Source organism: Physeter macrocephalus, chromosome 11, assembly GCF_002837175.3.
Source record: "Physeter macrocephalus isolate SW-GA chromosome 11, ASM283717v5, whole genome shotgun sequence".
NCBI classification, from domain to species: Eukaryota; Metazoa; Chordata; class Mammalia; order Artiodactyla; family Physeteridae; genus Physeter; species Physeter macrocephalus.
The window spans coordinates 24,280,145-24,297,307 of NC_041224.1; the positions used below are offsets into that span (position 1 = coordinate 24,280,145).

The window sequence follows — 17,163 nt, forward strand, 5'->3', positions numbered from 1 at the left end:
TAGTGGGAAGCAGCCGCATAGCACAGGGAGATCAGCTCGGTGCTTTGTGACCACCTAGAGGGGTGGGATAGGGAGGGCGGGAGGGAGGGAGACGCAAGAGGGAAGAGATATAGGAACATGTGTATATGTATAACTCATTCACTTTGTTATAAAGCAGAAACTAACACACCATTGTAAAGCAATTATACTCCAATAAAGATGTTTTAAAAAATTAAATAAATAAATCACATGTGAGCTTGGTGAAGGGTATGTGGGGGGTCATTATATTATTCCATCTGTTTCCATCTGCGCTTGAAATTCTTCATTATAAAAATGTTTGAGGGCTTCCCTGGTGGCGCAGTGGTTGAGAGTCCGCCTGCCGATGCAGGGGACACGGGTTCGTGGCCCGGTCTGGGAAGATCCCACATGCCCCAGAGCGGCTGGGCCCGTGAGCCATGGCCGCTGAGCCTGCGCGTCCGGAGCCTGTGCTCCGCAACGGGAGAGGCCACAACAGTGAGAGGCCCGCGTACCACACACACACACACACAAAAATGTTTGAAATCTAATGAAGAGGGAAAACCCTGACTGTTGTGAGGGGCTGGCTGAGTCATCGCACGCTCTTGCAGGTGTGAAGGATGGAGGACAGAGCCACCTTTCAAGACTCGGGGCCTCATTTTCTCCTGCTGTCTCGCCTGACTGGTTTTTCTTAGCACCTCTCCCAGAAGTTGGGAAAGTGTGGCAGCTCTTTCACAGCAGGAAGTAGACATGGTGCCCAGTTTTTTGAAGGCATGACTCAGTTCGGTACTTCGAAGATTTCATCTTCAAAACAGTGTGAGTTGTTTCTGTGATCTGTAAATTTGGGTTCCAGACCATTATGCTGTACTGTGGATACGTAGTGACAGTGTTTTCCAGATAGAAGCTGGCACATGTTAAAGGCTAATTGTGCAGGAAAAAGTACATCAGGTAAAATGATAAAGCATCTAAAAAGTGATGTTTATCCTGTGTAGGGGCTGTGTCACGATGCCAAATAACTTTCAAAGCAAGAATCCTGATTTCAACAATTTAGCCATATAATATGGCATTTTTACATATATGTAGTCTATGAAATTTCAAAATATTTTAAGAAATCTTTGTTTTAATATCTTCAAATTACAAAAAACTCCAGTGTCTCAGTGAGTACTGCCATCTTACTGCAGCTTCCCAGCAGGACCCCTGCCTGCTGACATAGTTTGTGATAACGGAAGTGGTGCCTGACCTATAAATACATGAGAAAGGCTTAGAGGTCTTACCAGTTGTTTAAGGTAAGATCTACTATTAATGAGTAGCAAGTGTATATTTCATCAGACTGAAATTAATTGAGAAAATGTTCTAAAGAAATAGTCTATTTATGTAAAAAACAACTGTAAAAATCTACATCTTTTCTTGTGCATTAAGATAGGATCCGGTAAATTTACCTGAAAAATATTTAAGGTCCAAGCTTCCTTCTATAGGGTCTGTGAGTTTCTCACTGAAGGATTCAGTGAGAACAAGCTCTTTTTTTTTTTTTTTAAGTCTTTTTTTTTTTTTTTCGCTGTATGCGGGCCTCTCACTGTTGTGGCCTCTCCCGTTGCGGAGCACAGGCGCCGGACGCGCAGGATCTGGACGCGCAGGCTCAGTGGCCATGGCTCACAGGCCTAGCCGCTCCGCGGCATGTGGGATCTTCCCGGACCGGGGCACGAACCCCTGTCCCCTGCATCGGCAGGCGGACTCTCAACCACTGCGCCACCAGGGAAGCCCCAGAACAAGCTCTTGGAAGCCATCCAAAGCTCCATTTTCTCATTAACTAAAGTAGTTTTACAGGATGATTTGTCCCTCCCCTCTGTTTCTTTTCTTCTCCCTCCTCAGAAGAATGTGTTGTCATCCAGAAGTGTTTAGAACTGTTACAGTTGTGACATTAGTAAATAATGAGCAGCACTTTACAGTTGATTTCTGGGCTAAAAGCAGTTGGAAGATTCTGAGGTTTAGTTCTAAAAATCTTAAGTAAGAGTTGCTGGCAAAGCACCATATTTTAAAATTACATTTAAAGCAAGACGGGAAGATATTCTTCAGGCTGATTTAGTGTTTGTAGTTAAATTCCAGCATCTTTAATGTTAGTTATACTTCATTTTTCATGGCTTTATGCTAGATTTGAGGAATTAGAATGAGCACTGGCTTTTGCAGATGTTCAGATTAGGTTTTTAAAGAAAAAAGTCACATTTCAGTATCTCTCTCACTTTTCTCCCCTCTAAGAGAGAACGTGGTGATATTTGAAAAGTAAGCTATAGGAATAAATAAAACATTTGGTTAGCGTGTGTTTGAGCCAGGCTTCTGTTTTAGATTCAGAAAATTCAGTTGGTTATTTCTCCAGTTTGATTTTCTTAAAATTCAGTTTTTTAAAATTCCCATAGATGATGATGGTGAGAATAATGATGATTAAAAAGAAATTGGGGTCCCTTTTAACTGTAAAAGTCACATCCAAGTGTCTTCTTGGGAATGTTTCTCCTGTATTTTGTGTTAAATCTGGGAAATGAAAGTTTAAATTTCTAATGCACGGGTTAAATTTGAATTGAAATTCATGTTCCAGTATGAATTATCAATTCATATTGGTAACCAATATCAATAGCCAGTTGGAATTATGAATTCCAGCTCTCTTGGTTATCAAGGTCTTCTTACTAAATATTTAAGACATTATTAAAAGCTTTGAACACAGTGACCGTTGGTTCTTTCATACACTTCTTTAGAACGCTCTTCACCCATCTTCCCCATCCACCCCTGAAATTTAATTGTAACCTAACTGTAAACTTGACCAACTGACCAAGACCACTGTTATAGGACATAAAGATGATTCTTCAGCCAGATACCCAGACATCTCAGGTGTTTATCCTTTTTTTGTTGTTAATTATACAAATTCTACTTCTTAGTGTGGTGTCCCGAAAACATAATCTTGGTGCAGGGTATCTTGTGCATTTTTAAAATGTTCTCCAAATGATAGAATTGGCTGTGTAGGGAAGCCAAAGTTTTTATATAGTTTCTCTTAGAGAAATAAAATTCTTTATCCTAGATCCTATATCCAGTTTTCACAAGATGATTGCTGAGAAGGTTATAGGTGGCGTCTCTGTTAAAAAGCATTGCTTTCTGTTAACTAGAAATGTGCAAGCAAGCCAGCGTGCCATAGCCTTAATTGCAGAAATGATCCACACTGCCAGCCTGGTCCATGATGATGTCATTGATGATGCAAGTTCCCGAAGAGGAAAACACACAGTTAATAAGATCTGGGGTGAAAAGAAGGTACGGCTTTTTGGGTTTTTAAATCTTTCTTATTAAATCCCATACTCTTTGGATTGCATTTTTTTTCCAGATTTGTCTCATTAAAAAGTAAAATATGCTTCATCAAATGTGGTCTTCCAGCTTTCAAAATAGTTTTCATGTCTGGTCTATATACAGATGTTTGATCATGGATAACAGCACAGAAAAATAAACTTAGTGTTTTTGCTTCTTCACAGTTTTATATAGAATTTGGTTAGGGAAGGAGATTTTTGTAGTTACCCAAAAAGCATATTTCATGAAGAATCACACCTTTTACTTTGGGGCTTACATTACTCAGATTCACTTTAAGCTTAACCATTTACTAACTGCCACATGCAAGAGTTTCAAGGCAAGTAAACAAATAAAACTAAAAAATATATATGTATAAATGCACACACATATATACACACACACATATTCATACACATCTGTATCAATCTCAGAGGGATACTGTTCTCCCATGAAATTTTTACCTTTTTAAATAGAAGCTTTATAATTGTGTAGTTCACGTATATTTTAAAGCATATTTCCACATTATTTTATTAGCATTTCTTGAAGGGGATGTGTAGAATGTGTCATCTTGTTTAAGGATGTTTAAATCATGGGTTGAGGAAGGGGATAAAATTCAGCAAATAAAACGGAAGACCCACGGGCCTTCTGGGAGCAGGCATCTCCCACCACACATGCCACTCCCTTGGCCATCCTGCCCATTGGAAGCACAAACAAAACATTAATGTGAATGAGGTTTCCCTCTCCATACCTTCCCCGCCCTCACATGTCTGTAATACCTGGTTCCCACCTGTTTTCTAATCGTATTCAAAGAAGAAATATACCTTAATTATTATCTTTACATGCTGGTTTTGCTTTAGCGCACATGATTTTGTTAAATCTTTTTATTTCCGATTTTAGATGAAAAGGTTTTGTGTCCTATTGACAGAATTCCGTACATCAGAATGTTGGTAAAAAAGGGTGGAGTTTCATTTTGGAGAGGCCCTGGGTAACTCTTTGACATGTCCTGCAGTCTGCTATGTCTTTTTTCAGGGCCTGTCCTTAAAACTTTATACTTGAGCCCTTGGGCAAAGGGGGAGGATTAAGTGAACAAGTTAAGATTTTCTCCTGACTCGTCCCCTCTTGTGACTGCCTCTGCTGTTGGGGTCCTCCATCCTTTTTAAAATTATTATTAATTTATTTATTAATTTATTTATTTATGGCTGCGTTGGGTCTTCATTGCTGTCCGCGGGCTTTCTCTAGTTGCGGTGAGCGGGGGCTACTCTTCAACGCGGTGCTGGGGCTTCCCGTTGCGGTGGCTTCTCTTGTTGTGGAGCACGGGCTCTAGGCGCACAGGCTTCAGTAGTTGTGGCTTGCGGGCTCTAGAGCGCAGGCTCAGTAGTTGTGGCGCACGGGCTTAGTTGCTCCGCGGCATGTGGGATCTTCCCGGACCAGGGCTCGAACCCGTGTCCCCTGCATTGGCAGGAGGATTCTTAACCACTGCGCCACCAGGGGAGTCCCGGGGGCCTCCTTTGGAAGACCATGTTTACACTGTCACCTGCCTTTTTCAGCTGCAAGGCTGGTCGGCCCTGCATGGGGCCACCTGCCAGTCTCCCCTTTTTTGCCCGTCAAACAAAACTGCTGTTACCAATAAAAATCCATTCGTACAGTACCTCCTCCATGAACCCTCATTCCCCTGTCTGGGTCCCTATCCCTTCTTTCCCTTAACCCCTCACCCCAGCCATCCCCAGTCTGGCAACTTTAGTTCCAAATGCTGGAACCTTCTGGCCTCTGGGATCCCCAGGGCCAGGAGAAGAAAGAGGCAAAAGCCTAGAGATCCTGAGCCCTCAGCTGCTAATGATTGTAGGGTGGGTGATGGATGTGTGTGTACTTATAAATCATAATGCGTACAATGACTTTATTTTTTTTATTTTTGGCTGCATTGGGTCTTTGTTGCTGCGCGTGGGCTTTCTCTAGTTGTGGCGAGCAGGGGCTACTCTTCGTTGTGGTGCACAGGCTTCTCATTGTGGTGGCTTCTCGTTGCAGAGCAAGGCTCTAGATGTGCGGGCTTCAGTAGTTGGGGCGCATGGGCTCAGTAGTTGTGGCTCGTGGGCTCTAGAGCACAGGCTCAGTAGTTGTGGCGCACAGGATCAGTTGTTGTGACGCACGGGCTTAGTTGCTCCGCGGCATGTGGGATCTTCCTGGAACAGGGATTGAACCCGTGTCCCCTGTATTGACAGGCAGATTCTTAACCACTGTGCCACCAGGAAAGTCCTACAATGACATTATAAGTGTATATTTACATTTACATGAAGATACCTTATATAGTATATGTTATATAAAATGATTAGTTGGTAAGCATACTGAACATCACTAATTTTAGATACTAGAGAACTAACAAACAGTAAAAACTTGGAACTTCCCTGGCGGTCCAGCAGTTAAGACTACGCACTTCCACTGCAGGGGGCACGGGTTCAGTCCCTAGTTGGGGAACTAAGATCCCATATGCCACACGGTGCAGCCAAAAACAAAAACAACAACAAATAAAAAAACTTGAAATGCGGTTATGTTGCAAATTCTGTGGATTAAAATTCCACAAATTCTATCATTTATAACTACTCTGTAACACCTATCCATATCTTTAAGTATGCAAATTAGTGTATTTGAGTACAGCATGTAATTCGGTCATGAATAACTTATAATTAGTTGCAAATACAATGCAGACGTTTATTCACAATCTAAAGAAGATTGGGAAAATATTGATTGGTGTTCAGTGAAAAAAATATTTTGTCCTAGAATGAGGGGCAGTGTAATAGCATTCTAAGAGCATTGAACTTGGAGCCAAGATTCCTTGATTTCGTTTTCATTGAGAAAAGCATGGGTTGGGCCGTGTACTGGTGCGTACTAAGTACTAGCTGGATAACTCCCGCTACATGCCCCTAGGAGTTTGGTAAATAGGAAAAATGTGGGAAGACAGCAGTATCCAAGGGGTGCTGTGCTCACAGAAGATCAGAGTGAGGGGTCTGAGTGAACTTCCTGCAGGTGCCGCCTGAGCTAATTCTGCACGAGTCTGCCAGGTGATGAAGGGGAAGGACTGTTTTGAGCAGAAGAAACAGAAAGTGCAAAGGCACAGCCACATAGTTTGATGGGAGAGCGAATGGTCCAGCGTAACTAAATGAAGTCAGTGACATTTTGCTGGGGCTAGGGATGAAGCCAGAGGGTCAGGTACTTCCGTCTCTAGGCATTCATTTCTTCAGCTCTGAACTGGAGAGGCAGACTGGGTCATCTCTGAGAGCCCATCCAGTTCAAACAGCATCCCAGATCTGTAGCTGATTATAACATGATCCTGCTGAGGAAGAGGAAGGGGAAAAACTTAAATCCAGGATAACCCCTACCTCCCATTCTGTTTCTCTTCTGAGAAGTTAACTTCATTGTTGGCTCCGATGCTCATATACTTTTCTCTGAAAGGTTTTCTTCTCTTCTTTTCTAGGCTGTCCTTGCTGGCGATTTAATTCTTTCTGCAGCATCGATAGCTCTGGCACGAATTGGAAATACAACTGTTGTATCTATTTTAACCCAAGTGATTGAAGATTTGGTGCGTGGTAGGTTAATTCTGACTTTTCTTCTTTTTTATTCAATCTTATTTTTTTGCCAAGCAAAAAAAAACCCCTCACCTGACCACTTTCCTTTTTTATAGGTGAATTTCTTCAGCTCGGGTCAAAAGAAAATGAAAATGAAAGATTTGCACACTACCTTGAAAAGACGTTCAAGAAGACTGCAAGTCTGATAGCCAACAGTTGTAAAGCAGTATGTACGTTCTGTCTCTTTTCAAGTTAAAAACAAACAAACAAACCTTCTAGTTCTTTCTTGGGAGCTAATTCTCCTAGAAAAAACTTCACTGGAGAACCTTAAAATAGTCACTGAAATCCCAAGTGGTCATTGAGAAAAGAATTGCATCCCCAGACAGTGGAGAACTTCTGCTGAGGTTTCCATTTTTGCTGTCTTCTTTTGCTATGCAGACATCAACTTTTCATCTTTCCTCCCAAGAATTGAATCAAAATAAGCTTTGTAATATATTCCCCAATCTAATTTCCAAACGGTATAACATTTTTTAAAATTTATTTATTTATTATTTTTGGCTATGTTGGGTCTTGTTGCTGCATGTGGGCTTTCTTTAGTTGCAGTGAGCAGGGGCTACTCTTCGTTGTGGTGCACGGGCTTCTCATTGTGGTGGCTTCTCTTGTTGTGGAGCACGGGCTCTAGGCTTGCAGGCTTCAGTAGTTGTGGCATGGGGGCTCAGTAGTTGTGGCTTGTAGGCTCTAGAGCACAGGCTCAGTAGTTGTGGCGCATGGGCTTAGCTGCTCTGCGGCATGTGGGAGGCATGTGGGATCTTCCTGGACCAGGGATCAAACCCGTGTCCCCTGCGTTGGCAGGCAGATTATTAACCACTGTGCCACCAGAGAGAAGTCCCTAAATGGTTAACATTTTGAACACTTATCGTAAATAGTTTCTCTCGTGATTATCACACACACTGTTTCTTATGTTTTATGTATAAAAAGTAATGAAGTGCTGTGTTCTTAAGTATAATATTGACCTGGGAGAAAATATATAACTATCAGATTGTACTAGTGTTCTATATACTTTTTTTATGAGTAGTAGGTCCTCCCAGTTATATGAAATATAAACAAGCCATTTTCCTTCCGAGTATAAATTGAGTGTGAACCATAACTTTTTTTTTACCTCTTGCCTTCTCTTTGGCCTTCCCTCTACTCTTCACATAGTTTTTCTTTTTAAAAATCAGTTAGTATTATCCTTAATCTGTAGACTAAACTGTGGTATTCACTGCTAGCCCATGAATGAGAGGCAATTCTCTCCATAGAATTGTTCACCTGACTGTCTCTCAGCCTAGCAGATATAAATGAGATGAAAACTGGGCAAGTAAGAGTCCCTTGTAATTAAAGCAACAAGAAAGGAAGACTTCTAAGGGCCAAATGTCAGTTGCTTTCGTGATACATAATTAACATAATTACATAATTATGTTATGTAATAATTACAGTTAAAGAGAGCTTTTTCTCAGGCCTCTCAGGTGAAAAAGTCCTTTGCCAATAGTGCCTCTATTTGGAAAAGTGTCAAGAAATGTGTAATTGTGAGCCAGAAAAGAATGAGGGCAACATTTCTTCCTAAAAAGACCTAAGTGAAACCCTAAGGAATGTGAATTATGTAGAACATGCTGGCCACAATCTCAGCCATTTTTGTCTTTTTATTGAAAGAGCATTTTCTTTTTTTAAAAATTATTTCCAAGAAATTGCGAGTGTAGTTTTCTAAAAAAAGAGAGACAGACAACAATATGATAGACACTAGAATGCTAAATAAAAGAATAACTGATTTAAAATGGGGGCCATAAAGCTGTGACCTTAATCCTTCATTGGATTTTGATGCCAAAATCTCCATGAGGATGGAGACCCATCCTCATAAGGCACATTACTGTGTTAGGGGAAGCTCAGTAACAACTTCACAGGCCTGAGGCTGCAGTTAGAAGCCCTAGCAGTTAGTGGGGCTGTTGGAACTGGAAAACCCGAGGGTCATTGTCCACACAGGCCCAGGGCAGCAGCGCGACACTGGAGCCAGCATATGAACTAGTGCACTCAGTGATCAACTCCTACAAGGGCCCGCAGAAGTGGAGCCACGTCATCAAGGAAAGACTTAATTCACTCTCCTCTGCTTAGGAAGCCAAAGACAGGATAGCACGTGTATTCGCTTATAAAGAGGACCTCATCCTTCACAGATTAGCAAGTTAAAAGTGGACTTGCATATTAATATGGCCCGAACCTCGTTAAAAATGAAATGTTTTATACTGTCCACTAGGAGGCACGCTGGCATCACCCCAGAACTACCCACTTTCCATGCGATTTATTCCTAAGCTTCAGAGCTGTTGGAATAATAAAGCAGAATCTTAGTGTGAGCTCTCTGAATAAAAGTTTCTATATTTAAGTGCCTATGGGTAGAGATGTTCCAGAGGTGTTATATATTCAGAATTGCTATGTGTAATCTTGGTACTTAAAACGCAAAGACGTGAGCTCTGAAAGAATGCATGCAAAGCAAATTAGAGATGCCGAAAGGAAGGAGTAAGAGAATTTAAACATCAGAATCATTATAGCAGAACTAATGGAATTCCAAGATGTTATGGGAATTTGAAGGAAACTTAATAGCTTATAATTCATTGTCCGAAGAGCTATTTAATGGAAAATAGTATTAAGATTAAGAGAGGGCTGTTTAGGATTGCTTTGGGACACTGATTGATGTTAAAAATAGAAGTAATCTTGAAAGATGATTGGCTCCTTGTTTCTACACATAGTCATGCAAAATACGTGTGTAGCTTACCAATGAACACTATGCCTCGTTCCCCAGAAAATCTCATGGGAATGAGACCAGAGGGGTCTGGTGGCCCATCCGGTGTTAGTCAGACAGTAGCTGAGCTGGGATTTGAACCCAGAACTGGGTATGATAATCCTGCAGATTCATGTATTTTTCTCATTTCTTTCTGAATTTCTTTTCTCTCGAGTGCTGCATGTAGCCTGGAATCAATTGACTGTCTTCCTGTTACCTCATTTTCAAAGCTACAGAGGGCCACCACAGAATTTTGGTTTGTGGGTCATATCTGCTGAACACCTATTTTTTGTTTATGATATTCTTATCTAATCTACAAATAGACCTTATTCAAATTTTAACAGTTGTAATATTGTTATATCAATAACAAATGGGAAAATTTTTTTCTGGCCCAGGATCTCATGTGGCATTTAGTTGTCAAGAATCTTTTTTTTTTCTTTTTACTTTTTTTTTTTAATTGAAGTATAGTTTATTTGTAGTATAGTTGTGTTAGTTTCAGGTGTACAGCAAAGTGATTCAGTAATATCTGTATCAGATTATCTCCATCATAGGTTATTATAAGATATTGCATATAATCCCTGTAAATCCTATTGCTCATCTGTTTTACTTATAGTAGTTTGTATCTGTTAATCCCATACTCCTAATTTATCCCTGCACCCTATGGTAAACATAAGTTTGTTTTCTATATCTGTGAGTCTTTTTCTGTTTTGCATATAGATTGATTTGTATTGATTTTTAGGTTTCACGTATAAGCAATATCATATATTTGTCTTTCTCTGACTTAACTTCACTTAGTGTAATATTCTCTAGGTCCATCCATGTTGCTGCAAATGGCAATATTTCATTCTTTTTTGTGGCTGAGTAATATTCTATTGTATATATATATACACCACATTTTCTTAAACTGATCATCTCTTGATGGGCACTTGGGTTGCTTCCATGTCTTGGCTATTGTAGTAGTGCCGCTATGAACATTGGGGTACATGTATCTTTTTGAAATAGAGTTTTCATCTTTTCTGGATATACACCCAGAGTGGGATTGCTGGATCATATGGTAGCTCTATTTTTAGTTTTATAAGGAACCTCCGTACTGTTTCCATAGTGGCCTCACCAATTTACATTCCCACCAACAGTTCCCTTTTCTCCACACCCTCTCCAGCATTTATTTGTAGGCTTTTTGTTGATAGCCATTCTCATCAGTGTGAGGTGATACCTCATTGTGGTTTTGATTTGCATTTCTCTAATAATTAGTGATGTTGAGCATCTTTTCATGTGCCTGTTGGTAATCTCTGTGTCTTCTTTGGAGAAATGTCTATTTAGGTCTTCTGCTCATTTTTTGATTGGGTTGTTTGCTTTTTTGATACTGAGTTGTATGAGCTCTTTGTATATTTTGGATATTAACCCCTTAATGGTCACATCATTTGCAAATATTTTCTTCCAGTCCATAGGTTGTCTTTTCTTTTTGTTGATGATTTCCCTTACAGTACTGTGCAAAAACTTTTAAGTTTGATTAAGTCTCATTTGTTTACTTTTGCTTTTATTTCTTTTTCCTTGGGAGACTCATCTAAGAAAATATTGCTGTGATTTATGTCTAAGAATTTTTTGCCTATGTTCTAGGAGTTTTATGGTGTCATGTCTTATATTTAGGTCTTTAAACTATTTTGAGTTTATTTTTGTATATGGTGTGAGGGAGTGTTCTAAGTTCATTGATATACATGTAGCTGTCCAGCTTTCTCATCACCATTTGTTGAAGAGACTACCTTTTCTCCATTGTATATTCTTGCTTCCTTTGTTGTAGATCAACTGACCATAGGTGTGTGCATTTATTTCTAGGTTCTCTATCCTGTTCCACTGATCTGTTTTTGTGCCAATACCATGTCGTTTTGCTACTGTAGCTTTGTAATAGTATTGTCTGAAGTCTGGAAGGGATATGCCTCCAGCTTTGTTCTTTTTCCTCAGGATTGCTTTGGCAGTTCTGGGTCTTTTGTGGTTCCATGTAAATCTTAGGATTAGTTGTTCCAGTTCTGTGAAAAATGTCATGGGTATTTTGATAGGGATTGTATTATATTTGTAGATTGCTTTGGGTAGTATGGCCATTTTAACAATACTCTTTCAATTCAAGACTGGGATATGTTTCCATTTCTTTGAATCATCTTCAGTTTCCTTTATCAACGTTTTATAGTTTTCAGCGTACTGATTTTTCACCTCCTTGGTTAAGTTTATTCCTAAGTTGGTTTGGGTTTTTTCTTTCTTTTTGATGTGATTTTAAATGAGTTTTTATTTCGTTTTGTTCTGTTTTTTTTCTTTTTACTTTTTCTGATATTTCATTGTTAGTGTAAAGAAATGCAACAGATTTCTTTTTATTAATCTTGTATCCTGCTACCATGCTGAATTCATTTATTCTAATAGTTTTTATGTAGAGTCTTTAGCATTCTCTATATAGAGTATCATGTCATCTGCAAATAGAGACAGTTTTACCTCTTCTCTTTCAATTTGGATACCTTTTATTATTTTTTTTCTTGCCTGATTGCTGTGGCTAGGACTTGCAATACTATGTTGAAAAGAAGTGGTGAGAGTGGGCATCCTTATCAAGTTCCTGAATTTAGTGGGAAGGCTTGCAGCTTTTCACCATTGAGCATTATGTTGGCTGTGGGTTTGATGTAAATGGCTTTCATTATGTTTAGATATGTTCCCTCTATATCCAATTGGTGAGAGTTTTTATCATGAATGGATGTTGAATTTTATCAAATGCTTTTTCTGCATTTATTGAGGTGATCATGTGGTTTTTGTCTCTTCTTTTGTTAATGTGATGTATCACATTGATTGATTTGCATATGTTGAGCCATCCTTGCAACCCTGGAATGAATCCAATTTGATCGTGGTATATAATCTTTTTTATGTATTATTGGATTTGGTTTGCTAATATTTGTTGAGGATTTTTGCATCTATATTCATCAAAGATATTGGTCTGTAATTTTCTTTTTTTATTGTGTCTTTGTCTGGTTTTGGTGTAAGGGTGATGGTGACTTCATAGAATGACTTTGGGAGTATTCCCTTCTCTTTCGTCTTTTGGAATAGTTTGAGAAGGATAGGTGTAAGTTCTTTGTATGTTTGGTCAAATTCCTCAGTGAAGCAATCCAGTCCTTGACTTTTGTTTGCAGGGAGTTTGTTTTTTTTTTTACTACAGTTTCTATTTCACTTCTAGTGATCGGACTGTTCAAATTATCTGTTTCGTCTTGACTTAGTTTTGGCAGGCTGTATGCTTCTAGAAACTTGTCCATTTCTTCTGGGTTGTCCAATTTGTTGGCATAACTGTTCATAGTATTTTCTTATGATTTTTAGTATTTCTGTGGTATCAGTTATTACTTCTCTTCTTTCATTTCTTATTTTGTTTATTTGGGTCCTCTCTTTTCTTCTTGGTGATTCCTGGCTAGAGGCTTGTTGATATTATCTTTTCAAAAAAACAGCTCATGGTTTTATTGATTTTTAAAAAAATAAATTTATTTATGTACTTATTTTTGGCTGCATTGGGTCTTCGTTGCTCTGCGGGCTTTCTCTAGTTGTGGCAAGTGGGAGCTACTCTTTGTTGTGGTGCATGGACTTTTCATTATGGTGGCTTCACTTGTTGCGGAACACGGACTCTAGGCACATGGGCTTCAATAGTTGTGGCATGCAGGCTCAGTAGTTGTGCCTTGTGGGCTCTAGAGCGCAGGCTCAGTAGTTCTGGAGCACAGGCTTAGTTGCTTCATAGCATGTGGGATCTTCCCAGACCAGGGCTCGAACCCGTGTCCCCTGCATTGGTAGATGGATTCTTTTTTTTTTTTTTTCTTTTTTTGCGGTACACGGGCCTCTCACTGTGGTGGCCTCTCCCGTTGCGGAGCACAGGCTCTGGATGCGCAATCGGCAGGCGGACTCTCAACCACTGCGCCACCAGGGAAGCCCTGGTAGATGGATTCTTAACCACTGCGCCACCAGGGAAGTTCCTATTGATATTTTAATCTGTATTTTATTTTTTTCTTCTCTGTCTTTATATTTCTTTTCTTCTAATGACTTGGGTTTTGTTTGTTCTTTTTCTAATTATTTTAGGTGGTAGTTTAGGTTGAGATTTTTCTTATTTCTTGAGGAAGACCTGTATCACTATGAACTTTCCTCTAAGAACTGCTTTTGTTGCATCCTGTAGATTTTTGTAAGGTTGTGTTTTCATTTTTGTGTGTCTTGAGGCATTTTCCGATTTCCTCTTTGATTTCGTCATTGGCCCATTGGTTTTTCAGTAGCATGTTGTTTAGTCTCCATGTGTTCATTTTTCCCCCCTTTTTCTTTCTGTGGTTGATTTCTAGTTTCATAACGTTGTGGCCAGAAAAGATCCTTGAAATAATTTCTGTCCTCTTAAGTTTGTTGAGGCTTATCTTGTGTCCTGGTATGTGGTCTGTTCCTAGAGAATGTTCCATGCATGCTTGAGAAGAATGTGTATTCTGGGTTTTTTTAGATGCAGTGTCCTGTAGATATCAATTAAGTTCAACTGGTCTATTGTGTGATTTAGGACCTCTGTTGCCTCATTGATTTTCTGTCTGGAAGATCTGTCCATTGATGTCATTGGGGTGTTAAAGTCTCCTACTATTATTGTATTCCTGTCAATTTCTCCCTTTATGTCTGTTAGTATTTTATGTATTTAGGTGCTCCTATATAGGGTGGATGTATGTTAGCACCTGTAATATCTTCTTGTATTGATCCCTTTATCGTTATATAATGTCCTTCTTTGTCTTTCTTTATGCACTTTGTTTTAAAGCCTGTTTTGTTTAATTTGAATATTGCTATGCCTTCTTTCTTGTCCTTCCCATTTGTATGAAATGTCTTTTTTCATCCCCTCGTTTTGAATCTGTGTGTCTTTTGCCCTGAAGTGAGTCTTTTGTAGGCAGTATATTGTAGGTTTTTGGGTATTTTTTTATCCATTCTGCCATTCTGTGACTTGATTGGAGCATTTAGTCCATTGACATTTAAAGTAATTATTGACAAGTATGTATTTATTACCATTTTAAACCTTGTTTTCCAGTTGATTTTGTAGTCCTTGTTTGATAATTTCTTCTTTTTGTTTTTCCTTTTGTGGTTTCATGGTTTTCTTTTGTATTAAGCTTAAGTTCCTTTCTTTTTTGGTTTTTGTGAATATGTTGTATGTTTCTGATTTGTGGTTACCCTGGTGTTCAAGTATGTAGACTCATAACAATATCTACTTACTTTAGACTGATAGGTTCAAATACATTCTGAAAGATCTACATTTTTTTTTACTCCTGTCTCCCACATTTTGTGATTTTGATGTCCTGTTTTACATCGTCATGTTCATCGTTTTGCTGTTAATTGTAGTTATAATCATTTTTACAAAATTTTTTGGTTGTTTTTTAATCTGTGTGCTGTCTTATTTAAGTGATCTTTAGTCCTTTTATATATTTGCCTTTCCTGTTATGTTTTCCTCTTTCCTATAGATTATTGCTTCTTTTCTATTTAGTGAAGGCCTTTCAATATTTCTTTTAGGGTAGGTTTGGTATTGATCAGCTCTTTTAGTTTTTGCTTGTCTGAAAAATTCATTCTCTCTCCTTCTATTTTAAATGATAATCTTGCTGATTAAAGTACCCTAGATTGTGGGTTTTCCCTCTCAGGACTTTGAATATATTATGTCACTCCCTTCTGGCCTGCAAAGATTCTGCAGAGAAATCAGCTGATAGCCTTATATGGGGGTTCCCTTGTAACTGACTCTGTTTTTCTCTTGCTGCCTTCAGAATTCTCTCTTTAACTTTTGCCATTTTAATTGTGATATGTTTTGTTGTAGGTCTGTTTGGGTTCATTTTGTTTGGGATTATTTGTGTTTCCTGTTCGTGGCTATCTATTTCCTTCTTTAGGTTTGGGAAGTTTTCAGCCATAATTTTTTGAAATGCATTTTTGGTCCCCTTCTCTCTCTCTTCTCCTTCGGGAACCCCTATTATGCATAGGTTGGCATGCTTTATATTATCCCATAGATCTCGTATGTTGCTTTCATTTTTTTCATTTGTCTTTCTGTGTGCTGTTCTGCTTGGGTGATATCCATTATTCTATCTTCCAGATCACATATTTGTTCTGCGTTATTTAGTTTGCTTCTAGATTGTTTTTTATCTTGATAAATGATCTGTCTAATTTTGATTGGTCCCTCTTTACAGTTTCTAGTTCCTTGTTACGGTGATCTGCATTTCTTTCAATAGTTTTTCTTAACTCCTTTAGCATTTTTATTACTTCCTTTTTGAACTCAGGGTCTAGTAGACTGGTGAGCTCTGTTTTATTGGTTGTTTTTTTCAGGGTATTTCTCTTGTTCCTTTGGGAGTAATTCCTCTGCTTTTTCAATTTTACTTAACTTTCTCTGTTTCTACGAATTTAGGAGAATCAGTGGTCTACTGTGGTCTTCAAGGGGTGCTTTTATGTGGGAGTGTCCCTATGTAGACAGTGAGTCCAATATTTTTGGTGTGAGGCCTGTTTTTGGTGTGGATGCCAGTCATGTCTTTCCTCAGAGTGTGCTGGCTATTATCCCCTTGATAAGGGGTGTGATTGGTGTTGTGGTGACCAGAGCCTGCACTGGAAGTTGGACAGGGCCTCCTCTTTGCTCTGTGGCTGTCACAGCCCTGTCAGGGGCAAGGTCTGCTCCCCAGGTGTTGGAGTAGGTGCCCTAAGGGTTGGGTTCAGTAAGCCTCTGTTGCCCTTGAGAGTGTGCTCTGTTCCAAAGGAGGTGAGTGCTGAAGCAAGTGAGGCCCATGTGGCCACCATGAAACTATGCGCCACCAGTGCAGGCATCTGCACCTCTGCCCAGAAGCAACCCAAGGTCATGTCCCTTTCTCTGTTGTGTTTTTCCCAGACCTAGTGCTAGGCTCTGGTGTGGAGTGGGCTGGTGCTTTGTGGCTGCAGGTGGCTGTGCTGCTGCCTGGGACTTGGACTGCCTCTCCCAGGACCTGTTGGCCCCAGAACCGGCTCCAAGCTGTGGTGTGGGGCAGGCAAACCAGAGCATAGCTGCTGGGGAACAAATTGCTGCATACTCCTCCCCAGGGGCTGTCCACCCAAGACGAGCATTTCTGTGGCGTCACCCGGTGTGTGCACTAAGTCCGCATACCAAGGCCACCACTGACGGACCCGCCCCTGCTATGTGCACACAGACAGTGGGCTCTGAGGTTCGACCTGGACCACGCACCAGGCCCTCCCGGCTGTCTCCATGCAACTAGACCAGGTCCTCTTCCAGGACCCGTCCACCCCTGTCTTCCTGAGATTCAGTGCCTAGCTGCTGTTTATACTAGTAGCCCCGTCTGGTGTGTGTTTTGGACTGGGAAGTGCGGTGAGGTGGCAGGCGTCAGTGCCCGTTTTGGCTGTGTACACATGCACTCCTCACGAGCAGAGTCCAGGCGCCTCCAGCCCCTCTGTCTGTCCCAGTGGACCTCCCAGCAGACGGGGGGCTCCCCAGGGTGAGGGCCTGCCTTT

General features: G+C 40.1%; 1 protein-coding gene across 5 annotated transcripts in view; it reads left to right on the plus strand.

Moving 5' to 3' along the window:
- Positions 1–17,163, plus strand: part of PDSS1 (decaprenyl diphosphate synthase subunit 1) — a 58,247-nt gene that overhangs the window by 26,088 nt on the left and 14,996 nt on the right. For 4 of the 5 annotated variants that reach the window (XM_024129685.3, XM_028495976.2, XM_055087819.1 and 1 more), the window contains exons 5-7: positions 3,144–3,285; positions 6,782–6,893; positions 6,989–7,098. In XM_024129685.3, the coding sequence (XP_023985453.1) occupies positions 3,144–3,285; positions 6,782–6,893; positions 6,989–7,098 (364 nt within the window). Of the gene's footprint in view, positions 1–3,143; positions 3,286–6,781; positions 6,894–6,988; positions 7,103–17,163 lie in introns of all 5 variants that reach the window. The other variant, XR_002892678.2, reaches the window with a different exon arrangement.